The sequence below is a fragment of the Hippocampus zosterae genome, chromosome 19 (assembly GCF_025434085.1).
Source record: "Hippocampus zosterae strain Florida chromosome 19, ASM2543408v3, whole genome shotgun sequence".
In the NCBI taxonomy this organism is placed as follows: domain Eukaryota; kingdom Metazoa; phylum Chordata; class Actinopteri; order Syngnathiformes; family Syngnathidae; genus Hippocampus; species Hippocampus zosterae.
The window spans coordinates 3,739,308-3,764,113 of NC_067469.1; the positions used below are offsets into that span (position 1 = coordinate 3,739,308).

The window sequence follows — 24,806 nt, forward strand, 5'->3', positions numbered from 1 at the left end:
TATACATGGTCGTTTTTTTCACGCTAAAAACGCCTTACTATACATGGTCGTTTTTTTCACACTAAAAACGCCTTACTATACATGGTCGTTTTTTCGGCCTAAAAACGCCTTACAATACATGGTCTTTTTTTTCGGGCTAAAAACACCTTACTATACATGGTCGGTTTTTTTCAGCCTAAAAACGCCTTACTATACATGGTCGTTTTTTTTCGGGCTAAAAACGCCTTACTATACATGGTCGTTTTTTTCGGCCTAAAAACGCCTTACTATTCATGGTCGTTTTTTTCGGCCTAAAAACGCCTTACTATACATGGTCATTTTTTTCGGGCTAAAAATGAGGCATGGTCGTTTTATTCAGGCTAAAAACGCCTTCTATACATGGTCTTTTTTTCGGCCTAAAAACTCCTTATTACTATGTCGTTTTTTTCGGGCTAAAAACGACTTACTATACATGGTGGTTTTTTTCGGGCTAGAAACGCCTTACTATACATGGTCGTTTTTTTCGGCCTAAAAAACGCCTTACTATACATGGTAGTTTTTTTTCGGGCTAAAAACGCCTTACTATACATGGTCGTTTTTTTCGGCCTAAAAACGCCTTACTATACATGGTCGTTTTTTTCGGCCTAAAAACGCCTTACTATACATGGTCATTTTTTTCGGGCTAAAAATGAGGCATGGTCGTTTTATTCAGGCTAAAAACGCCTTCTATACATGGTCTTTTTTTCGGCCTAAAAACTCCTTATTACTATGTCGTTTTTTTCAGGCTAAAAACGGCTTACTATACATGGTGTTTTTTTTCGGGCTAAAAACGGCTTACTATACATGGTCTTTTTTTCGGGCTAAAAACGGCTTACTATACATGGTCGTTTTTTTCGGGCTAGAAACGCCTTACTATACATGGTCGTTTTTTTCGGCCTAAAAAACGCCTTACTATACATGGTCGTTTTTTTCGGCCTAAAAACACCTTACTATACATGGTCGTTTTTTCCGGCCTAAAAACGCCTTACTATACATGGTCGTTTTTTCGGGCTAAAAAAGCCTTACTATACATGGTCGTTTTTTTCATGCTAAAAACGCCTTACTATACATGGTCGTTTTATTCAGGCTAAAAACGCCTTCTATACATGGTCTTTTTTTCGGCCTAAAAACTCCTTACTACTATGCCGTTTTTTTCGGGCTAAAAACGGCTTACTATACATGGTCTTTTTTTTCGGGCTAAAAACGGCTTACTATACATGGTCGTTTTTTTCGGGCTAGAAACGCCTTACTATACATGGTCGTTTTTTTTCGGCCTAAAAAACGCCTTACTATATATGGTCGTTTTTTTCGGCCTAAAAATGCCTTACTATATTATGTGTTTTTTTTCGGGCTAAAAGCGCCTTACTATACATGGTCGTTTTTTTCGGGCTAAAAACGCCTTACTATACATGGTCGTTTTTTTCGGGCTAAAAACGCCTTACTATACTATGTCGTTTTTTTGGGACAAAAACGCCTTACTATGTCGTTTTTTTTGCTCAAAAACGCCTTACTATACTGTCATTTTTTTCTGCTAAAAACGCCTTACTGTACAGGGTCGTTTTCTCTGCTATTTTTTCGGCTAAAAACGCCTCACATAAATTGTGGACTTTTTTTTCAAATGACCACGTATGTCAGGCATTTTTTAAAGGACAACGTGTAGTTTATTTTCACAACATGTATTGACAGGCATTTTGGGGTTTTTTTTAAACAACCACTTACGGTCAGACTTTTTGTTTAATCAGCGTGAATTTTTTTTTAGGACAATGTCCAGAAAGTGTTTTTCAACGATCATGAACAGTAAGGCGTTTGTTAAACAACCACGTATAGTCAGACTTTTTTTTAATGATCATGTATTGTATGGCTTTTTAAAAATCTATTTCTATCTATTAAAATCTGTGTTTTTAAACTGCAGAGCGTCTTCACTCAATCAAAACTGTGGCAAATATTGCCACCTACAGGCAGAAAAGCGAAACTGCTGTCTTTTCAGGTTGAAAGCAGAGCTGTGCGAGCGCGAATGTGGAGCCGAGTTCAGCGTCGTTGGGCAACGAGTCAGTTCCAAATATGTTCCCTGCTGTAAACAGAAGAAATCTACAGTTTTTACAGCTATTCTTTCATAATTTCAAGAATAGCTGTTGTATATTTTATCATGTTTAGAATAGACTTATAAGGCCGGTTAGCTCAGTTGGTTAGAGCGTGGTGCTAATAACGCCAAGGTCGCGGGTTCGATCCCCGTACGGGCCACGTATTTTTCATCTCTTTTAACGCATGGGAGGAACGATTGGGGGACAAGACTTCCATCATAAGCATTTTGTGAAAATAAAAAAATGCGTTCAAAATGGAAACAAGTGTTTCTTTGAAAAAAGCAACACGATTGTAACATTTAATAAGTATTTTCACTAAACAGAAAAAAAATTGTATCTTAGTAAGGATGTCCCGAACCCGTCTTTTTTTCCCAACTGAATCCGCACCCAATTCCTCCAGGACTTTTTTTTTGAAAGATCATGTATGGTTAGGCTTTGAAATGCTCCACAAATAATGTTTGACTGATCAATTGAGATTGGCTGAAAATCTATTTCCGATCATGTCGATCAGATCGGGACAGCTCTAATCTATGCATTTTTTTTACATGTCACAAGAAATAGACTAACAATTCATTAGCCGCCCCCCACAAGAAAAACTGTAAAATTAAATGTGATCCAATTCAATAGCTGCATCACAAAACAGGCTTTACCAAGACAACAACACATTCTAAGGGTATAAACAATGTCAATTGTGTGTTTGGTTATACTTAAGTTTCAAAACTTCACATTAATACATTTTTGTACTTACACTTTTGATGGCGGCGCGCGCACACGCAGCGGTTCCTCTTGTGTTGTGGTCTGGTTGAGAGGGAGGAAATTTCCTATGTGCACCGACAAGATATTAAATTATTAATATTAAATAATCTGGTATAATAGACTAGTTAAGGATGGTGTAGTATATGTTGTCAACATATTTGTGCCTGCTCAACCACATACAATAAACGAGATGTGATGTCAAAACCAGATTTCACCTGATGCAAACGGCCTTCAGTGAGGTATTTCTGTCACTCGCCCTTTATGAAGACGCGCATGCGCAGTCCGCTGGGAAAGTTTCACTGGGGTTCAGTCAGGAGAAGGGGGAGAAAAGATAGTCGAAAATTGTCAAATAGTTGCAGGGAATTGCGATGGCGTTTCGCCGAAGAAACAAAAGTTACCCTTTCTTCAGTCAGGAGTTTCTCATCCAGAACCACGCCGACATCGTTTTCAGTTTGGTGATTTTCATTTTGATTGGACTGATGTTCGAGGTGAGATGGACTTTTCAAGTTTCTTTCGTCTCCCACCACAGAGCTGCTTTCTGGTGGCATGGACGTCATGGCGAAACTCGATGTGGACGTATTATTTTCCTGAGGGAGGGAAACAGTAACTTCTCATACCGCACTGGGACGTTTTGCAGACTTGGCGACTACTTGTGAGACGTTTTCGTGACCGGCAGTTCTTTGTAGTCGACAACGCAATACCAACAAAAATCAGAGAAAATTAATGCTTACAACTTATAGGCTACTTTGACACAAGTTTATCGGCCTAAACAATATTTGCATTCATAGTTTCAAGTTTCTGCGTGTCTGCAGAATTTTTGATTACAGTAACACGTCACTTCCCACAAACACTCACAAAAGGAAGCCGGATTACGAAGGAAACAACGTGGCGTTTGCCTTCAAATTAAAAGTCAGACGCTCATTTCTGCATTCGAAACGTACACACGTCGCGAGCAGGCCCCTTATTTGGGAAGCGGATAGACAAGAAGCAAAAGTGTTGTATGGCGAAAAACTTGTCTAAATTTGTTGCTCACTGCCACGTCTTAAATTCATCCTCCCCCGCAGTCCTACCGCGGGCATTTACATAAAACGACGCGTTGCAAAATCCATGTTTAGCTCTGAGTGTACTTTGGAAATAAGCTATATACAAATATTAAAATGAGCGATCTGTAGTGTGTGTGTGTGTGTGTGTGGGGGGGGGGGGGGGGGGGGGGGTTAAAAGTTAACTTGTCACCTGACAAGACCCCATTCGGTCACCCTTTATTAGAGGTGTCTGAACTATTGCCCGCCAAGTCTCTAATTCAAATGTGTGTGTGTGTGTGTGTGTGTGTGTGTGGGGGGTCATTAATTTCATTAGACTGAAATCTATTATGTTCCCGTCAAAACCCTTTGCTGTACCAGCAGTGCTCACGTGGTAATGTCGTGTGTCTCCAATCATGAATGACCATTTGAATCTCCCTTACAGGCAACAGCAAAGACGGCCATATTGTTTATCCAGCCCCAGTACAATGTTACCACATTGACTCCAGGTAGGCATATAGTGCATGGCAGTTATTGTGAAACATGCGGCGTTAGACTGTCAAAGAGATTTTTAACCAATGAAAACCAGTCAATAAAGGTGTTTTCAACTCACCTGATGTGCTGTGTCCATAAGATGGAGAAGTGACATTGTATCATTACGGATGGAAGGACTGCGCCACCATCCTCTTCTACTTCTTTATTACCATCATCCTGCATGCAGTGGTGCAGGAGTATCTACTAGATGTAAGTACCACCAATCCGGGGGCTCGGTTAATTATAGGTGATCGTGTCCATTTTAAGCACACGTTGGTTAAAGAAAAAATTGCCATGCTGACTATTTTGTCCATCATGTTATATTCTAAAAATCCCTTTTTTTGGCTTTAAAACTAATTCAAGCTTGTTGAAAAATGACGGCTGACAGTACACTGAACAGGAACTTTTTTACGATTGAACTAAGCCATGCCAGACAGCAACTTAAAATCAGTTCGGTTTCTTGCGATAGAAAATTCTATGTGGTCTGTTGAACCAGATTTTTTTTTTTTTTAAGACAAGTCATTTGGACTACACAAACTAATAGCTGGCTGACAGCCACATCGTTGCAGCTGTTTTGAAAGCAGGCCAATGATGGTGTAATTTCAGTGAAGTGACCACATTCCAGAGAATATCTAAACTGCCACTTCTTGTTTGGCAGCCTCTTCAAATAGCATCTTTTTTTTTCCTGCCCCATTTATTTTTATTTTTTTTAAGACACACACTTGTTGAGTCAGCATTTACAATCCACTGTGGGTCGTTCTCACTCCCAGAAAATCAACAGACGCCTCCATCTTTCCAAGAGCAAGAACACCAAGTTCAACGAGTCAGGTCAACTCTGTGTATTTCATTTGGTGTCCAGTGTGTGGAGTTTCTACATCCTCATTACTGTGAGTGTCGCACTCCTCGTTTGCATCGATTTTCTTTGGACTTACAAGGGTTGTCTCTGAAACTACAGGAAGGATATGTTTTGCATCCCAGCAGACTTTGGGAAAACTATCCACATGCACACCTCAGGTATGATTGATGCGCGTCTTCTACGGGTCTGTTGAAAAAAGAAAAAAAAAGGTGATGAAGTAATACGAAAGGCTCCATCGTGACTCAAATGGAAAAACAAACTGAAATGCACAGTGCACTGCTGTCTGTTGCTTTATTTTTTAGCGAGCCATTTCCTGTTTACATAATATGACAGGAGCGGACTACCTTTTTTTTTTTTGTGGCAAGCATGGAGGGGAAGTGAATTTCTCCAAAAAAAAGGGCGTGGGGAGACACAGCCTACTGATGTTTGTTAAGCCACTTGTCGAATGACATCATATGAAGGGAACCTCGACACATTTATTTCGGGTTGGCGGAGTGGCCCCATCAGTAATTATTCCATTGCGACTGGTTGTGCAAAATGGGGAAATTTAATTTCACGAAGTGGGAGGGAAAAAAAATAGCGAAACTCTTCAGGGAAATTTTGGTTTTCGAAAGATGACTTGACACATAGTCTGCGCAATTTGATTTGTGGTCGGGGGAAACTGTTCCCAAAAATGACATCATCCAAATGGAACGTACCATTTTCATTCATTTGAAACTGGGCGAATCAGAGTCACATGAATGTTCGTCTCCAATTACAGTAAATGTAGAATATGTAAAAAAAAAAAAAAAAAAAAAAATCTCCACTCTTCCCATCTCTTCTTATCGGTTTGTGATTCAGGTTCCAGGTCAAGTTTTTCTACCTCACTCAGCTAGCCTACTGGCTCCACGCTTTGCCTGAACTCTACTTCCAGAAAGTGCGCAAGGTCAGTCAGGAGGAAACGTGTTTGCGTATGAGATTATACTCGGGTTAAAACAAATTTTTCACAGTTGGAAATTTATGACGAGAACATAAAAGGTGAGCATGCGTTGGGTCATTTACCAGGAGGAGATCCCTCGTCAGCTGCAGTACATCGGCTTGTATCTGCTGCACATCTTGGCGGCGTATGTGCTCAAGTAAGCAATCCTGCAAATTCAAAATAATTTCCAGTTAAAAAAAAAAGTGAATAAAACTGTTTTGTGGACCTGTTTTAGTTTGAACCGCGTGGGTTTGGTGCTGCTCTTCCTCCAGTACGTCTCCGAGCTGGGTTTCCACATCGCCAGACTCTTCTACTTCACAGACGAGAACCACCAGAAAATGCAAGTTGACCTCGATTTTCATCACTTTTGTTCAAAGCGAAGCATTAAAAATGACCGCGTCGGCGTTGTCCTCTTTAGGTTTGACATATGGGCGGCCAGCTTTGTCATTACTCGCATGTCGACGCTCACGCTCATGTTTCTCGCCGTCGGGTTCGGTTTGGCCCGCTGCGAGAACCAGTTGCTGGACTGGGAGACCGGCAATTTTAACACTCTCCTCATCAGGTGAGGAATCCTCTCAATGTATTCATGAGATGTTATGGAGGCCACTGATTTTTATTAGTTTGGCAAAACTATAATGAGTCTAAGCCACCATCAATCTGTGCTCCTGCGCTATCAATCATAAATCCCCCCCCCCCCCCCCAAAAAAAAAAACTGTCGGGAGCGGCGTGATTTAAACAGTCGGTCCGTTATTTTCAGGATGACTGTTCTTCTGCTGGTATGTGTGACACAATCTTGGCTCCTCTGGAAGTTTATCCGCTTCCAGCTGAGGCGCTGGAGGGAGTTTCGACATGAGCAAGCCGTCCGCAAAAAGGCCGCCAGCAAACAAGCTCTTCGGCCAATGAAGCGGGACTCTCGTGAGTACACAAGAGGGAAAAACTCGAGGTCGTGTTTGACATTTTTTAATGTCGTGGGCTCTAAATGAAAAAAAATTGTTTGCAAAGGGGAGGGGTGAGCAGTTACGAGGGATTTTGGATTTGATTGATCAATGAATTTTGTATAAATGAATTTTCTGCTCTTATGACGCTAATATTTTGAAACTCTCAAGTTGTGATTTTTATTCACCTTCTCGTTGTCATGTCTCTTACTCTCCATTTAGTCGGGCATTATGAAAATGGAGTCCTAAAAGCCGAGAACGGAACCTCTCCTCGGATCAAAAAACTCAAATCCTCCTAAGGAAACATTCAGACTAGCAGAGCAGTGGTCCGGTCCAAGCTGAGATCACCGAACACAAAAGGGGCGAGCCGGTGTGTCCTGGGATCCAGTTCCATCCCGACACGCTCCCGGTGACTGTGTGACAACAAATTTAGGGCTTGAATGCTGGAAAATGAAATCCAAGGAAATTTCTCGAGCCCAAGAGACATTTACTCTCCTCATCATATCTATTTTTGGACTTTTTTTTCCTTTTTAATACAACCAAATGACCAGCTTTCCCATATTAAGGAGCAATCATGCCAGCAAAATGCCAGAAGTGTACAAACACAGTATGTAGCACATGTTACTGTGTAGCAACGTTTGATTGTATGCATGTAATCCTCGTTACCAAGTACTGTATTGCTCGTTTGATTGCCTTTGACCCAGCTTTGCTTCTTTTTTCCCCCAGTCTGGTCCGTTGAGAGTAGCAAAAAAAAAAGTTACATGATACAGGATTGTTGCAAGTCGGCCGTAATGTTCGCTCATATCATGTCGAAGGTAAGATGAGGGGGAGGGACTTTGGTCAGCTAGTGGAAAAGTCTTTCAAATTGACTGCCAAGTAAATCACGCTTCGTATTCCTCACTTCCAAGACGCACATCGCAATGTACTTTACCGCACGCCGTTCCATGAAATGTCCTTGTGTTCAATGATTAATGCAATTTTCTGAAAGAAAAAAAAACAAACACGTATGGTTCATTTTCAATCATGATTCATTTCAGTCACTTTTTTTTTTTTGCCTGGCAATCACTACAGACCACAAAGCCATTTTCAAGAGATGCAATTACATGCCCCCCTCCAAAAAATATAAATAGCGATAATCTCTATACAAACCGTACATGTACAAGATGTGCAACATTTAATTTCTGGCTGCATTGTCAAGTTATTTTGCTCGATCAAAGCCTTGGGGCCCCTGAAAATTTTGGCAAATTAAATGTAGGCAAAACATTACGTATAATGTGGTGCTTCATATCACAGATGCTCTGCAGAGCACTGAAAAGCTTTAAGAAAAAAAAAAAAAAGAAAAGGCCATCATGATCAAAGAATGTCATAACTTATGACAAGTGACGTTATTATGAAGGTCGAGTCAGTGTTTGGATCAAGTTATTTTAAATGGGTGACTCTTACACCAAAGTGTAAGACAACTTATTGGAGTCTCTGGTTCTCAGTGCGGCTCTGATACTCCTTTATCCATAAATCCGTCAAACAGTTCTCCAAAAAGCAGTGTATTTTGTTACGAAGCACCCCGCAGGCTCTTGAGTCCTGGTCCTAAGCACGAAGGGGACGCGACATCATGAGGGCGGCTCTGCAAAGCATATGTCATTCGACTTGACGCTAAATTTCCAAGGGATTTGAATGTCGTCCGTCACTCAAATTTACCATTTTGTCCTGCCGTCTGGTTGGTTTCGCCATTTTCCTCCTCCGTCTGATTGGTTCCGGAGCGCAGCTTCTGCCGTATGGTTTCAAGTGTCTCTGAGGGAATCTGGCCGGGGTTGTTCTCCATGTAATTGAGGACGTAAAGGTCGGCGTCTGTCAGGATGAAGCGGTGGCCGAAAACTAGAAGAGTGCACAAAAAAATAAAAAATAGAAACACACGGGTGGCTTTCGTCGGTCAGAACGAATACGAAAATGAGTGGAAAGTCTTTGGATTGTGCTCGAAACAAAACACTCACCGTCCAGAATTGATCCGATGGAGAAATCCGACGGTGAGTAGAAGTCGGGATTGTCCACCGAAGTGTCCGGCTTGGGAACGCGTGTCCTTTTCAGGAACACCCCGCCCCTGAAACCCGAGTTGTTTTTGGGATTCTCGTAAATACAAATGGTGTCATTGGACAGGTAATAGGACAGAATGAAAAGTCGATCTGCGTCTTTGCGTCTCTGGGACTCGGACGCGTCCTTGGGTGTGACCAGTCGGGCGCTGTAGCGCAACACTTTGTGCTCGTTCTCCAGCATCTTCAACACATTCTTTCTGGGTGGTGCGGGGAGGAGAGATAAACAACTCTGGAGGGAATCTTCGAGCGATCCGAAGCCATTGTAGGGAGGAATCTCCTGCAAATACGGCAGAAAAAAAAAAAAACACAGATCAGGGGAAATGCTTCAAAATCCAGGAATACCCGGTGAATGGCTGGTTATGATTTGTGTGTAGGTTACAAGATGATTGGGGCTGCTTGCTGAGTTGAGTAAACGAGCCGCCTCTATACAGGCTAAAAACGCCTTACTGTACATGGTCGTTTTTTTTTTTTTTTTAATACCGTCATATTTTTGCTCTCGTCATACTGACAGAATCTAAACTCGGCCCATTGCTAGTCTCAAGGAATTTGTTAAGGCGAGCTTTGCATATCGGTTTAGTCCTGGTTGTTGGTGGATGTTTGGAAAGTCTTTGCTGCATCTGTATACGTTTTTATCTGTGAGGTTTTTTTTTTTGGCCGGGGGGATACTGTTCAGTTTGAAATCATACCGAATTGTTTTGGGATCATGTTTTGCGCTCTGTTTAACATTTCAGGGGCAGGGCCGTCAATTTCTGGCGGTTTTCCATGACTCGTGCAAATAGCCCCGGATTAACTTTTAAGTCTCACCTTTTTCATGCCCTCAAACTTGCCCATTTTCCTGGGTACTTCGATGCTTTTGATGTTGATCTCAGGGTGGTTTGCGTGGTAGTAGTCTTTGGTGAAGTCATCGCAGTCGTACAGGAGGAAACGGCGTCCCAGGATTGTCATCATTTTGCCCACCTGGAAGTCTTTTGGAGAGAAGAACTCTTCCACTTCCTCGACCGAATCCTCCATGACGCAACTCGGGAACTGGTCTGGAAAGACAAAGACGGTGAGCTGAGATGTGGCGATCGCACAAACATCGCTTCAGTTTGGCACTGCTTTTCAACCCTTTGTTCAGTATGTTTTATTTTTATTTTTAAATTAGGGTTCCGCTTCAGAACGAAATTAACCGAACCACCTGTTGGCCACGAGCAAATTCTGTCTTACCGTGACCGGGCTTCATTTTCTTCGGTATCCGCAGTCGCTGCATCAGCACCGGGAAGGGAAAGCGGCCGCTGTTGGGCTTGTGGTCCTCCCTGATCTCCACCGTGTCATTCACCAGGAAGTAGTGGATGGTAACGGGCAAGGTTTCGCCAAGCTCGGACTGCGAATCATCCCACAGGGCGAAGAAACGCAGCACCTGACCAAAGAAATAGTTCCGAGCTTACAGTGAAGACCTGACCCATTCACAATACCATGCGGAGAACTTATTACTTTGGATTTTTAGACTTTACCTTGCGATCCATGTGGAGAAACTGGTACCTGCTGTCAAATTCGGAGCGCGTCGTGGAAGTCGGCGGAGGTTTCTGGCGCCCCTGGAGATAAGAATCCACTGGCATTTCCTCAGGCGCGTTCAGAATGATGCCCTGACGCTGCATAAAATCCTGCAAATCGAGTCGACGGGGTCGGTCACGCTTGCATTTTCCATACACGTCCGATGGTGTGTCGTACCTTGGTAAAGGCATCACACTGGGCGATGTGGTACTTCACACCATACACTTCCAAGTCAATGCCGAGGTTGAGGTCTTTCCAGTGGTAATACTTCCCCGGTTCCCTCTTAGGCAGACATTGGCGTTTGATCCGTTGACCCTGCAGTATCCCGGAATTGGGCACCCAGGGCTCGGAGATGCTCATGCTGTCGTCCTCAAGGTAGTAGTAAATAACCACATGACGGACGCATCTCTTCTCATCGCGACTGTTGATCATTTCCTCCTCAAAGTACGCTTTGAAGCAAAGCACCTGTAAATAAAGTCAAGCGATACGTGACGCGGTCACAACACCGCACAGCCGCAACTCTGCATGCGTTCCTTAATATTAAGATTCTACTAAATACGAGCTAGCAACCGCTTCACTGGTTGCACATCAATGTCAACTAAAAATGTTTTCGGTGACTGGTAACAGGACCATACCTTCTTGTCGAGAGTGACATAAGCTGGGATAAAGGGCTGAGGATCTGGGTGAGTGGGCGCAGGAGCGGCGTGGTAGGACAAATTAACCAAGTCTTTAATGTACTTGGTGTCAAAGGAGCCGTAAGTGAAGTCCGGCATGTCTCCGGACATGCCGCTGAGCTCTTCGTGCATCATCTGCTCTGTTAATAGAGGTTCCAGTCCGATGCCCAACCGGGGCGGGCGGGCCAATGCCAGGCCCTTGTTATAGGACAAAGTCTGAGGGCGATGAAATGCTGTTTTCTGGGGAGGTAAAAAAAAAACCATCCATGAGACATGTTGAATACCACCAGAGTGCACCTTCGATGTGAAGTTCAGTCCTCCACTTTTTGACACGGATGGATTGGGCAGCTCGCCTAGGGGAGATGCACAAAAGTCAGGTACGTGAACTACGTGAACTACATACCATTGACCTGAATATGCGGTGCACTCATCTCCTGCAGACATTATTGCAATTCTCCACATTCTGTACTCGACTGCAAGAAGTGCTGCCTTTTTTCCCACCAGCCCAGGTGATTGCATTCATTTTCAAAAGCATTCCATTTACCGTTTGTGTTTGGATTGCATGCATTTAACATATGCAAGTCGTCTGACTTTCACTTACCTTGTTCACGCGTGTTAAATGTTAAACATCGTGTATTCACTAGACTGTCACGCAAATACAATATTCTGTAGTATTACAAAGCCGATGCCATCATTTGAATTATTTCCTATTTGGCAACATTGGAAAGAATTGCATGAATGCAGCAGTAGCACAAGCATACGCCGAATGATGTCTTAGAACAGGTCACTGGTTAGAAACGTTTGAAAAGCAGTGACTAGAAAAGTTCTACTTACCGTTACATCCTGGAAAGAGAACCCCGGCAAGAACGGCAAGCCGTTATTGTCCAATTTGCGTGACATTGTTGCTTCGAGTGGACAAGCGATACAGTAGTCGGGTTACATTTAATGACGCGATTTTGTTGTTATTTTGGGGCACTTTTTCGCAACGAGAATATTCAACGACGTCACGTCTGCTTTTATTTTGGTTCGGTTCCGGAATGTGACTTCTGTGACTATCGGAACGGCTTTCTTTGCTGGCATACGTTCTCAGTTAAAACTTTTCAGTCCATCCTAACAGTGTATCCAAAAAACAAAGGTGATGTCATTGTCAGCCCTGGAAGAGAAACTGAGCTTCGGGGCGACGCCTCAGACGTTTTAAGACGTTTATTTCAAACATGCTAATGCTACTACAGAAAGTTGACGTTAGCCACACAAGCACAAGCTAACAGTCACGTTTTGGGTGACGTCACGAAACGACACGAAAGTTAGCAATTACGAATAAAAACAACATTTAACACAAGTACAAGTGTCAACATTTTCAAGGAGGTGCATTACTTTGCGCTGAAATGTTTTGGCCGCACTACTGTTGTTTCCATGGAACCACCCGAAAAAACATACAAATTAAAAACTAAATTTACACACACACATAAATAAAAAAAACACTGACGGCGGAACTGAGGCAAGTGTTTATTTGAAGGAGTTTGTGTCATCTCTTGCAGGGTGTGAAACCTAAAGTTGACCACCAAGGGGCGAGCAAGGACCTCCCTTTGCCACGCACTTCCTTTACTTGGGCCAACTTTTCTGTCGTCATCCCATTTACACCTTTTTATCCAGGCATCCTCACATCGCTTAACATTCCTTTTGTTTCTTCCTGACCTCGGACCAGCTTTTCTTTTCCCCTCCTGACGTCATTGCTTCTTCAACCATCGTTCCTTCACCTTTCCATCCTTCCTGGAGACTGTTTTTGTACTCTTTTTTTTCTTCCTTCCTTTTCACATTATCCCCATGGCTGCATGTCGTGGGCCTCCTTTATAGTTAAGATTTGTTTTGTATTGTGATTGGCTGGATACCAGTTGAGGCTATCCCTAGTCTCTTGCTCAAAGTTTGATGGGTTCGGCTCCAGGAGACCCACGACGCTGAATAAATGAGAAGCATTAGAAATAATAGATAGATGGACTCAAAATATCAGAAGACATATTTATGAAACGTTTATTTCAAACACAGGAGTCAGCTCCTGCCCTCGTGTTGGTCAGCTATCGGCATGTTCATGTCCAAATGAAAACAAGAAATGTTCTAAAAATGATACAGCATAGACAGGCTGTCCCAATGTGGGTGACCCTAATATGTCCTGCGTGCTATCCGTTACTCACCTCTCAAGTTAAAAAAATAAAAATAAAAACTATGAAAGAAAAATATGGTTATTTCTACACTTGAAATCAGAGAAGCACAAACAGAACTGGATTGTAAATAGCTTATACGAACATGGCCGATGTGATTTTCATCACACAGCGACGGATACTTCCGGATACGGGTCCTGTTCAATCGGTGTTTCACTGAAGCAAACTCAACCGAAAACAACCAGAAGGAACTACGCTCAATGATTTGGTATTTCTAGTCATCAGACCCTGTGAGAGACCTCATAGTTTGAAAAGGCACTGCACTGTGAGTTTCATATCCTGTATCAAAAATACGGTTAAATCACTAAAAACCTCTTTGAGGCTCTCTGTATCATATCGTATCTCTTTAACTGCTAGAGGCTGACGTACATGATTAAAAAAAAAAAAAGGGGGCTGACCCCTCCTCCCCTCTTAGAAGGCAAAAACACACAGACACTGTAGGATTGGATCCCTGAGGCGCCGGACAACCTTTGCCAAGTATAAAAATATCTCATAATAAAGCATACGCGAGAACCAAAATACACAAAAATCAATAAACTATTAAATATTATAAAATAGATTTCATAAGGGTTAGGGGATGGGGGATTTGGGGGGAGGGTGAAGGAAATATATTTTGGTTTTGTAAAAGGCAGCATCCTCTGTGGGGGCGGGAGAAAAAAAAAAGATTGTCATGTACACATTTTGGGCTTAAATGCTGGCTAAAGATCCAAGTGTTGCAGCTGCCTGATGCCTTGTTCGCCTCTTTAATCACCGTCAAGTCTCCACAGGCCTGTACGGGTCCTAGGAAGCTAAAAACCGAAGGGCCTTACTTCAAAAAAAGGGCTTCCTTGGGGTCATGGGCGAGGCCCCTCGCTTCCGGCAGTACGCTCCAGCTGAGAGGTAGAGCGGAGGGGAAACACTCCTACAACTGGGGGAAAATTACGATACCCAAAGGAGAAGGCCAACGACCTCGGGGGCGGGGGGATTCTCTTCCCAAGTTTGCAGTACACCTCCTTATTGGTTGACAGGTGCGAGCCTTCCGAAGTCTTGTTCGAGTAAGCGTTCCATCCAAAGCGGCGGTCAGTAATACCGATTGAGACTCCGCGTGCCGGGGACGTCGGGCTGCCCGTTCATCCAGATCTCCCTGATGATGCGTTCCCTCTCCTCGAGCCGCTGCGCTCGCTCCAGCTCCTCGGCCGAGGTGAACACGTTCATGTTGAGCGTGCGCTCGAAGCGCCGGTGCCGTCGCGCCGACAGGTCCGAGTTGGCGTCCCAATCCGAGTCGGAGTCGCTGGAGTCCGACGACGAGTCGGCGGCGGGGCGCGCTCGTTTCTTGGCGGCGGCTTGCCGGCGGGGCGGCTGGCAGTCGGTGCGACAGGAGATCTGGACCACCAGCGCGAATAGGGTAAGGAAGAGGCCCAGACAGACACCACAGACAAAGAAGAGAGCCGCTCTCTCTGGGTGTTCTGGCGTAGAGTGGAAAAAAATAATGACCAGAAAAGTGAGTGATATGTGACAGTTACCGCAATAATTGCTCCCCCCTTTGTTTCATATCAAATATTTGACTCTCTGGTTACCTTCGACTTGTGGACCTTTTGACATTGCTTGATTCTTTTGTCTCCAACACTAAGGCTAGATTACTAGTTGTGGGAAGTAACCACATCCCCAAAATTGTCAGGCTATACTTGAGTATTTTTACTGACTGCTTTTGACTGCGATTTCCTGCATTTGAAAAAAAAATCGACTTTTTACTCATTTTGTCAAAATCGCGGGGGGGTGTTTCTATGGCTGATAAAATCAACAGCAGCAACAAAGCAACGCGAACAAGGGAGCATTCACTATGACGGCAATTAAGTTCAGCAGGGCAAGAGTTGCCTGAAATTGTTTGATGTTGGCTCCAAGAACGATTTACGGCAAATGCAATCTGTCTAAAAATAACACAGTCCTGGCATGCAAAAATCTAGGGGAAAAAAATAAAGGTAAGGAGGATTTTTTTTTCATTCATTATCATAAGCTAATAGCATAGCTAATTTAGCTCTTCGACGAATGCATAGCATAGCTAATTTAGCTTCTGATAATAAGCTATGATAATAATTAGCTTTTTAAAAAAACATTTTTTTTAGTCTGTTCACAGAGTTGGCAAAGTAAAGCTCTATTTTTGACTTAAACACTTTTTTCAACCATCACCGGCCCATCGCACGCGATTATTTGTGTTCCTACTTGAGACGTATGTGTAGGCCGCCAGAGCGTTGCTAATGAGGGCCATGCCGGAGCTGGAAGTGGAGTTCATAATGGGATTCATCTCCGGGGGCCTCAAGGGCGCCTCGCCTCCCCCTCTTCCAACCTCGGGATACCTCTCCTGGTCGGCGCTGGTCTCTCTGATGCGCTTCCGATCTGCAGTGGGGAGGAAATGACACAAAAGCCAGAGTCAAAGAACGGATAAGCCCGTTATGATCCTCCGACTCAAATGCGGTCCTGTGAATGCGATGAGGCACACCGAGTAAGTAACAGTCATCGTATTTTTACCGCATGTGCTGTGTCGTGATGCTGCCGGTTGGGTCATTGACAGAAAAGCGTGCCAAGTGCTTCCGAGCCACTGAGTCATCCCCGCGGCGTCTGCGTGGGTTGTTTTAATCATTTTTGTCCGAGACGACAGATCAAAACACATGCACCGTTCTTGTGATCGACAAGATAACATGGCACCACCGCAGCAGAAGGCAACTTGACTCAGCCCATTAAGAACTGAACAACCGATGTGGGGGAAGTTTGAGCGATGTCCTTCTCGGCAAATTGCCGCATTGGAAGCACGAGGCCACAGCCGGTATTTATTTTACCTGCGCCTTTCAGATCGAACCCGATCTGGTAACTTTGACAGAGAACGGCAAAATAAAGAGAAATCTTTTCACAGCTAGCGTAAACGTGGTCACTTGCGGCCAATGTTTTAAGTCATGGTGGATGAGCATGTTTTGGCGAAATGTCATACAAAAGCGACGTACGCTAAAACTAAACTGACGTTAATTAACGTGCGTCAGGCCTCTTATCTGATAAACGTAGTTTAGACTGCAATTGCTGGCTAAAAGCGTAAACGTTTCCACCTGGATATACGGCTGCGGCGTCAATGTCTGCTGATGTGACCAAGAATTCCCAATCACACACACACACACACACACACACACACACACAAGTGAAGGCAGCCAGAAAAATAAACAGGTGAAATGATTCATGATGGATCATTATCATCTCATTTACCTGCAAGGAACTGCTACGAAATAAATTTTTAAAAGAGCGAGAGCAAATGTATGGGTTTCAATCAAGCTAGTGCATGTTTTGGACACACCTCACAACAAAAAAAGCCAGAGCTGAGATTCAAAACTGGAACGTCAGACTGTGAGACAAGCCTGCTAACCTCATTAGTAACATTATTAACTAGCCAACATTAGCAGACGTGCTAAGCATTCTCCCATGACATATTTTTTTATATTCACCCTTTCACGCACCCTGTAACTGTAATGTCATCCAAGATAAGCTTTATGCTGGTCTTCAGGCATATTTTGAGATCTCTTGTTTACACTAAGCAATGCTAACCACCGACTAGCGCGGGGCTGTCATTAATCAGACAGGTAGTATATTTAGAAACCGCTCTTTTCCTCCAGAGACAAAACATTTCATCACGGGACAAAAGACCAGACGAACGACGTGACGAGGAATGCAGGCTGTTCATGTCGACGTGTCGTGTTCCACCCTCATATCCTTACAGTATTCCTCCCGTGTCCCTCTATCAAAAACCGGTTTTTCCAGGTCAGCTGGAAAGTTGGAAAGTGCTTCCAAAGAGGTCAATGGCCTTTCAAGCATGAGGCACTGTCATCAACTGATGCATCGAGCCCTTGTCCTTTACATTTGCTTATCGATCTTCCTCATCAGTAGTCATCTGTGTTCTGAATGCGTTGCTAGCAGTCCATTTTCTTTTTATTCCCTTTGCTATGTCTCCACCCATACATGTATGCCCTGATGTGAGACCTCAATATTGTTCCACTTGAAGCCTGAAAGGAGGGGGGGACTGTGTCGTGTTAACTCTCTCCGTGGGGGTGCCACAAGGGTCTGATCAAAGTACCTCAAGTTTAGGTGTGTGTGTGAAGTTTTACTCACCTGGAACAGCGTTGGGCCGTTTGACTGAAGTCCCCTCAGGAGGGCTATCTCCCACTATGTTGGGGTCATGGGCGCCAGATGGTGGGGAGTACGCTGGCGCTCTGGAGCTTTGTTCCTGGAGTAACTTCTTTGGAACTGCAGAGAAATGGATGCCCGTGCAGGAAAAGGAAGTCAGGCACATAGGAGTCTGGTTAGAATGACATTGTCGTTCACTGCCCGTGGTAAGGATGACAGCGTTTTTGAAGTTACTTATCCAGCAACGGAGGAGAACTGCTGAATTCATTTGTCATCATGTGGCTGTTGGTCATGGTTAAGAAACACACTTTAGAGAGTCCAGAGTACATTAACAGTTCAGTCACGTTGTCACATCTGTACTTTGTATGTTTGTTACCAGCAGCTATGCTACTGAAGAGCAGCAAATTACTCCCAATGATAAACCAAAAAACCACGAGGGTACAGAACAGAATATTTGAGCTATGAATGATGACCAAACGAGTCGTATTTACAGTATGTAATATGATTCACATTTCTTTGACCTTGCGCTGTTTTCCCCAAACCTACGGCTCCCACCACCATACACCCCCTTAAACCTCACAGTGTTCTTTGAGTGAGTCAGGGAGTCTGCACCCTCCACCCCCCACTCCCCCGATTCAAACCCACAACATCGTGAACTATACATTCCCGCCCCTGCTCACACGTGGGTTCGGCGAGCTGAGCCTCAGTCCAGTCAGTGTGTTTGCACACGCTGAGCGTCTGTCACTCGGGACCAACGGTCAATAGAGACAAATCAGCTGTTTCCTGACATGAATTCTTCGAAGGGTTAAGAATGTGTAATACGAATACAGCAAGTTGGAGCTTGTATGTCATTGTCAAAAACCTCTGGCACTGCGAGAGAAAGGAGATTGCAAGTGAGACTTGGAAATCCAGCTGGGGGTCTAAATTTGGAACATTCAGCCACTAGATGAGCTGCTATGTAAAATGTCGCCGTCAACCACGGCATACTTTCCATCATTATTTTTTTTTTAAACCAAAAAACAAACTTATACAGGAGTTGAATGCTAAACTAATAGCGAACATGCTACACAACATCTGTTTTAGGGTATCCTCCAGGGTCAAGAAACTTCCATTTCAATACCATTCTGCAATTGACTCATCCCATGTGGCGAAACCACACAATATGTCACCTAAATTGGTTACAAAATAAATAAAGAAAACAAGAACCTGACACCGCCATTCCTTCAAAATTGGTTGGTACCAACTAAATCAACAAACCCCTGTAAGTGGAGGTGAGAAACGCAGCTTTCCTCATCAGTCTGGCATGCTAATCACGGCTCCCAAAGCCCCCACCCTCTCGCCACCACGCTATAAACGTCTTCCACACTACACCTTGATTACAGGCTTCTGATTGGCTCTAATTCGCTGCATATGTGGCCCAGGGTCACAGTTATGACACACCATCGTGTGACACACACACATCCGCTCCAAATACTCACTTGAAAAACAACCGCAGCTGCAAACAAAGCGCTGTACATCAAGTAAAAATCATTCATTCATTCATTCATTCATCGTCCTAACCGCTTGATCCTCACTAGGGTCGCGGGGGGTGCTGGAGCCTATCCCAGCTGTCTCCGGGCAGTATGCGGGGGACACCCTGAATCGGTTGCCAGCCAATCGCAGGGCACACAGAGACGAACAACCATTCGCACTCACACTCACACCTAGGGACAATTTAAAGTGTTCAATCAGCCTGCCATGCATATTTTTGGAATGTGGGAGGAAACCGGAGCACCCGGAGAAAACCCACGCAGGCCCAGGGAGAACATGCAAACTCCACACAGGGAGGCCGGAGCCGGAATCGAACCCGGTACCTCTGCACTGTGAAGCCGACGTGCTAACCACTGGACTACCGGGCCGCCCAAGTAAAAATCAGCCATATTAAAAATTTTAAAAAGCTGTGAAAACAGTGAGTCAATCGCATAAAAACAGCGCCAGTCAGTAGGTGAGCAGCAGCATTTTGGACCAACTGGAGGTGCTTGAAGGAGGACTGGCTGACTCCAAAATAAAGGGCATTACAGTAATCTTGCCGAGATGCATTGATGAATCCTAATTCATACTAATTTATTCATCTACCTCCCACTATTTATTATTTGTTTTTTGTATTTATACCCCCTTTGCCCTCCAAAGTGAAATTCGTTTCCTGCTACGGGCCTGATGATCTCAGCTGTTGATAATCGCCGGTGTTCTGCTGGACGGAAACGAGGGCTTGGCGGCAACCACTTTGAATGGCCGCTGGGCGCGAAGATACCAGGCGGGACAAGCGCGTTCGCAACAATGGCCTGTGTTTACACTGGCGGGGCTCAGCTTTGTTTTCTCTATGGCGCTTTCTCCGAGCCAAAGTGTGTATGTGTGTGAGTGAATGTGTGTATTCGCAGCTCATGTGCTGAGCAATGCAGTTGGGACAAAGCCCTCGTAAGCCAGAGGGGATATAATGCAATATTAAACCACACTACATCCAAAGTGAAATCAGACCAAGGCTAACAAATTAAACACACTTTTGCCCACATGTCTACACTAAGCGGGTGGCGATATTTTTGTGAACAGTTGCCTACAGGACAACGTGCAAAAGGCGAACAGAGCAGTGGTGAAAGATTTCTCCTTTAAATTCTCTCACTTTAAACCCCCTCCCGTTGGAAAACCTCCAAACAGCAGCCATCTGACTAGCAGCACTTTTGATTGCACGTATTCTAAACGTAAACAAGACGGGCTTTTGTTTGGCGGAGGATAGAATCACCAAATGACCTCAGCGGCATAAACACGGCTTTGTGAAAAGTCTGGCTTTCGACATCACTAAACCAAATAGACTGAAAGTATGCGTGTCAGGGGGCGTGATGAACACATTCGTTTTATTCTTGCATTGCCACCACAGAAGACAGTGTTCTGTTCAATCTTCAGAGGACAAACAGTTGTTTTAAAACGTATTCATGTGCCTGCACGGTTTTGAACAGTCACAGTAATTAATGTACATTTTCCACAGTTGATAGCCCTAAATCCAATTTATTCACGACAGCCATGAATCGCAATCTAGCTATTGCCGTTTTGATGTGGCCATGGAAACAATGCTTTGTGGATTTCGGCTCGTACAAAACGGCATCTCGTATGCCCCACAAAGTCGGAACCGGCAGATACAGGACATCTCATGACATTGGTTGTAAAAACACGGACAGTAAAATGCAAACGTACAGTGAGAGGAAATTCAATCTTCGAAAAAAGCCGCAATTAGAATGTTTCAATCTGGGCAGCTGCCATCGAGTGGGGCTCTTAACTCACGCAGAAGTCTCTGCAGGAAACAATCAGAGGCTGTTGGCAGGAAGCTTGCCATGCGAGGAAGTTATTGACGGTGATTATTTGTAAATGTTTGAATAAGAATCACTGAAAACCTCAAGCAAAAAAACCCCCAAAAGATGAGACCAAGTTTTGGCTCATATACTTGTTTCACTTCTGTACAATGTGTAAACTGTAAGCGGTTTATGGAACGAATTATAGCACAGGTGTCAAAGTCAAGGCCATTGAGAAGATGCACAATTTTCGTGACATTTTTTTGTCGGTTGGCGCGCCGTGAGATTTTTCAAACATGAAATGCTTTTTGTAAGTTTGAGACCTCTATGAAGAACCAGATGCCTAATAAGGGTCTTAAACTCTGATTTATGAGCTGCTTTCCAAAAAATTCTGACTGTTCTTTGGGGAGGCGGGGTGGCGTGGGGTCGGTATGCTGCAAGAAATAACTGTCACCAGGCACGACAGAATTTGAGTTTGGATGTCAAAGTCATGTCAGCAATTAACTCATTCAGTCCCAAAAAAGTTTTTAAACGTCTTTTCAGACTTGGTCTAGCTTTGGCTGGTACTGAATGAGTTAACAACAGAGAGCCTTTGGATGAAGACGTCAAAAATTGATTTTGGAGGGAATTCGAAATGTCTTGGAAAGCAGTGGAATTACCATTCAGTGGGAACAACGGTTATCCGGGTGGTAACATGTTAAGAAACTTTAACATCATCTTTAGATGGAAGTGTAACTTACTTCAACCGAATTTTGGCCAGAAAAGTGTACATCTTGGAGGCAGGTGCAGAGTACAAATATATATTTAAAAAAAAAAAAGGGAAGACTGCACAACTTCAAACGCATGACAGAAATTAGCAGTCACATTGTTTCCATTTCTTTTCATAGAACTGCACATTATCTACAAATAAACGATATGCAATCTTGTCATGTTCACAAAGGCAATAGAGAGAAACGCCAAAACCCGAGGAATGACCCCTGTGGGACACCACCCAATTTTAAAGCTACGCTGGGATCAGTGTCTGTGTGAGTGCTGTGACGATGGTGAGTCAATCACACGCTACGTTAAAGCCTCCCTCCATATCAAATTGGCCTTGTCCTAAACACCACAGATGACTGGAATAGATTAACCATTGTTCCGGAATAGAGAGAAACGACACATTTCAGCATCTGTATCACATTTTTTTTCTTACCCTATCATTTGACATTGGCCTTCGTTATCATTTTGGGAAAAGCCAAGCGCTTGTCTGTCCGTACCCTGTCATTGTTGGGTAATTAGATGAAGTTCTCGTCAGTCCTAACCAGTCCGTGTTGAGTCTGAGCGACATCCTACATGCCTTAAACATCACCTACGAAATATGGAAGTTTGTCACGCGCATGCAATTTCGGGAGGCACGCTTTCGTTCTCCCAGCATGTTGACAGCGCAGGGGGAGAGTTACGTGGTTGGTATAGATTGGCGAGGTCTGGGTTGGTCTGTCATCGCCCTCATCACCACCATGATGCATGCCGCTTGCAAAACCCATCAGCCACTAGCCTGAAAATACTTTTTATCACTTCTTTTTTGCCTCATTATTATTTTTTCCATCCAACATTCACATGAGAAAGAATTCATCTGTTGAACGGTCACACTTTTGTAGCCCCAAACTCTTAACAGCACAGGCAAGATTTTAACTCAGTCAAACAAGCGTAAATCTCACGCGAAGTCATCGTGACGGTGGCTCAGTCTTTCAATTCCAGTTTTCCACTGCATTCATGTGCTAAAAACAAAACTGTAACTAGTTTTAGGGCGTGACACTACACATCTGTGTATTCGAAGCCTGCTTTTTCTCTGCTCGTTTCATTTCTCCCGAGGTGACGTTTTAGCTAGCGTTAAACAGTCGCAAGGATCGATGCCAAGTCTCACACACTCGTCTGCACCTTTTGTTTGGGTTTTGACAGTGTGCTGCTGGCTGCTCTAGTGATAACCAACTCTGGAAAAAAAAGCTATTTATAGGTCGGCTGCAAAGTACAGCTGTTAGTGTATGAAAGAGAACTGGGGACAGATTAGAGGGACAAACAAATGCTGCGATTGTGTACAAAGACACCGTACTGTAAATAGCTGAGCGCTGTTTTCCATTCTCGAAGTGCCTCCTGCGGGTCCAACACTTTTGGCATTATCAACGCCGAATTGCTGCTCGTCCGTTTCATGTCCCTCCCCTTCTTCTGACCCTGTCCACTTAGCCATGGTCTTAAAACAGCGTGAGCCCCCAACAGATGCTGATCGGTGCCTTGAGGGGTCAAGAGTGGAGCGAGAAGTTGTGAGTGAGACAGACGCAAGCGTGACTGATGGCCGGGCTCCGACAGACGCCGCCGTAAAAGCCTTCAAGATAAATATCCCCTTAACTTCCTCCTCTGTGGACTATCTCAAAGCGGCTTCTTGCACAAGACGAAAAGACGAAACCAAAGAGCATGGAGGGTTCGAGTCTTCTGACAGACTGTGAAATGCTAGATTGCAAAAGATGCAATTTGCAGCGACTCAAAAGTGAAAGCTCGTAGACAACGGCGGCCTCGGGAGACAGAGCCTTCAAGCCGCTGACATTATGCGACGGAATAAAAACATCGCAGCAACACGTGTAGACAGAATATAACAATACTCATTCTGTGAAGAACAACTAATATTAGCGCTGCACTGATGAGCTGAGAGGAGTTGTGGCATCTCAAACACCGGCGGTAGCGTCACAAATATCTCATTTAAGATATTTAACTTAACTTATTTAATTTATAAGGATATCTTAATTGTTTTACTGGTGAAATAAACCCTCAATCTTGATCTTCATTTGACTGCTGACCGTTTTTTGATTCAATCTGCACTACGATTTTCTTCAAACTACCACCGAGGTCTCAAGTGTGCCGGAGTTGCTAATTGCAACTGGATCTTGGCTTCGGGGAGCACATCGCGACTGAGGCGAAACAGATTCACCCAAGTGTACATGAGCGCACGAGCCGACACTTGACGCCTTAATTCAAACACACTGCACAGCACACCTCGCGGACGTGCAGATTGAGGCCAGAGTCAGTAGACGCAGAGTGGGGGTGGGGCTTGGGGGGGGCGAAACGAGATGACGAAAGGGGAACCACACTGTTAAATGTGGCGTGCATTCTTGAAATATTTTTTTTTGGGGGGGGGGGGGTTCATGGAAAAACCCAACTGAAACCCAATACAATGCCGTAGGAAACTTCAGAAATGCTTCTGAGTGACAGTGACTTCAGTTTTACATGAGCAAAATCTGCTTCCCCGTTGCATTTAAGTACATAGAATTAAATATCCAAACTTTTCCTCCACTGAGCAGAGTGCTGAGAGCCAGCCTGCGTGCCTGCGCTCGGTCTGCCAAGCCTCGCCGTCCTGCCATGAGCCGACTTGTGCTCCTTGGGGATTGATTTGTTTATCGGCTACAGATCTGCTTCCAAATGTAATGGCTTCTTTCTTGGCTTCATTCGTAGCAATGAAAGTCAGTCGGTGAGTTTTGTCAAGATCCCGCTTGCAGAAAAAGACAAAAAAAAAACAAAACTGCTCAATCAATTCAGTGAGGCTGATAAATACAGTGTGGCCTTTCTTTCATTCAAATGATTCGCACGGGGTCAAGGACATTCCAAATGCATGAGAGTGTGGAGTAAAAACGAGAGAGGACCACCCAGATGA

The 24,806-nt window shown here is 44.0% G+C and overlaps 3 protein-coding genes, 1 long non-coding RNA gene and 1 other non-coding gene across 8 annotated transcripts in view; 2 read left to right on the top strand and 3 right to left on the bottom strand.

Annotated features, from left to right (window-relative positions):
* Window positions 1–1,704: 1,704 nt before the first annotated feature.
* LOC127592069 (uncharacterized) lies at window positions 1,705–4,636 on the bottom strand. Its single transcript, XR_007960053.1, has 3 exons — window positions 4,488–4,636; window positions 3,071–3,442; window positions 1,705–2,897 (listed from the first exon to the last, which is right to left on the bottom strand). It is a non-coding gene; the product is annotated as an uncharacterized LOC127592069 (long non-coding RNA).
* trnai-aau (transfer RNA isoleucine (anticodon AAU)) lies at window positions 2,186–2,259 on the top strand. Its single transcript has one exon. It is a non-coding gene; the product is annotated as a tRNA-Ile (tRNA).
* Window positions 3,190–7,972, top strand: tram2 (translocation associated membrane protein 2). The gene is made up of 11 exons (XM_052052468.1): window positions 3,190–3,343; window positions 4,320–4,383; window positions 4,509–4,618; window positions 5,179–5,295; window positions 5,364–5,422; window positions 6,105–6,189; window positions 6,309–6,379; window positions 6,458–6,562; window positions 6,641–6,784; window positions 6,980–7,137; window positions 7,380–7,972. Exons 1-11 carry the CDS (start codon window positions 3,224–3,226, stop codon window positions 7,454–7,456), a joined length of 1,110 nt encoding a protein of 369 aa, XP_051908428.1. The 5' UTR covers window positions 3,190–3,223; the 3' UTR covers window positions 7,457–7,972.
* Window positions 7,880–12,903, bottom strand: efhc1 (EF-hand domain (C-terminal) containing 1). 2 transcript variants are annotated; one of them, XM_052052442.1, is made up of 10 exons: window positions 12,286–12,903; window positions 11,413–11,691; window positions 10,955–11,242; window positions 10,738–10,887; window positions 10,451–10,643; window positions 10,049–10,275; window positions 9,146–9,521; window positions 8,903–9,029; window positions 8,853–8,872; window positions 7,880–8,778 (listed from the first exon to the last, which is right to left on the bottom strand). In XM_052052442.1, the coding sequence occupies exons 1-10, from the start codon at window positions 12,349–12,351 to the stop codon at window positions 8,765–8,767; spliced, it is 1,740 nt and encodes a 579-aa protein (XP_051908402.1). In that variant the 5' UTR covers window positions 12,352–12,903; the 3' UTR covers window positions 7,880–8,764. The 2 variants fall into 2 exon arrangements, with proteins under 2 accessions (XP_051908402.1, XP_051908403.1); XM_052052443.1 differs by lacking the exon at window positions 12,286–12,903 and adding an exon at window positions 12,053–12,187.
* A 408-nt stretch (window positions 12,904–13,311) lies between these two features.
* Window positions 13,312–24,806, bottom strand: part of LOC127592044 (protein eva-1 homolog A) — a 36,976-nt gene continuing 25,481 nt past the window's right edge. For 2 of the 3 annotated variants that reach the window (XM_052052456.1, XM_052052457.1), the window contains 3 exons: window positions 17,793–17,927; window positions 15,867–16,040; window positions 13,312–15,112 (listed from right to left, as the gene is read on the bottom strand). In XM_052052456.1, the coding sequence (XP_051908416.1) occupies window positions 14,727–15,112; window positions 15,867–16,040; window positions 17,793–17,927 (695 nt within the window). In that variant the 3' untranslated portion in view covers window positions 13,312–14,726. Of the gene's footprint in view, window positions 15,113–15,866; window positions 16,041–17,131; window positions 17,757–17,792; window positions 17,928–24,806 lie in introns of those variants that run through there. The other variant, XM_052052458.1, reaches the window with a different exon arrangement.

Coding starts and splice junctions, on each gene's coding strand:
- efhc1 (XM_052052442.1), bottom strand. CDS start 12,351: ATGTCACGCAAATTGGACAATAACGGCTTGCCGTTCTTGCCGGGGTTC. Junction 10,888..10,954: donor AGTGTGATGCCTTTACCAAG/GTACGACACACC, acceptor CTCGATTTGCAG/GATTTTATGCAGCGTCAGGG. Junction 10,644..10,737: donor TTCTCCACATGGATCGCAAG/GTAAAGTCTAAA, acceptor TTCTTTGGTCAG/GTGCTGCGTTTCTTCGCCCT.
- tram2 (XM_052052468.1), top strand. CDS start 3,224: ATGGCGTTTCGCCGAAGAAACAAAAGTTACCCTTTCTTCAGTCAGGAG. Junction 6,190..6,308: donor ACTTCCAGAAAGTGCGCAAG/GTCAGTCAGGAG, acceptor GTCATTTACCAG/GAGGAGATCCCTCGTCAGCT. Junction 7,138..7,379: donor GCCAATGAAGCGGGACTCTC/GTGAGTACACAA, acceptor CTCTCCATTTAG/TCGGGCATTATGAAAATGGA.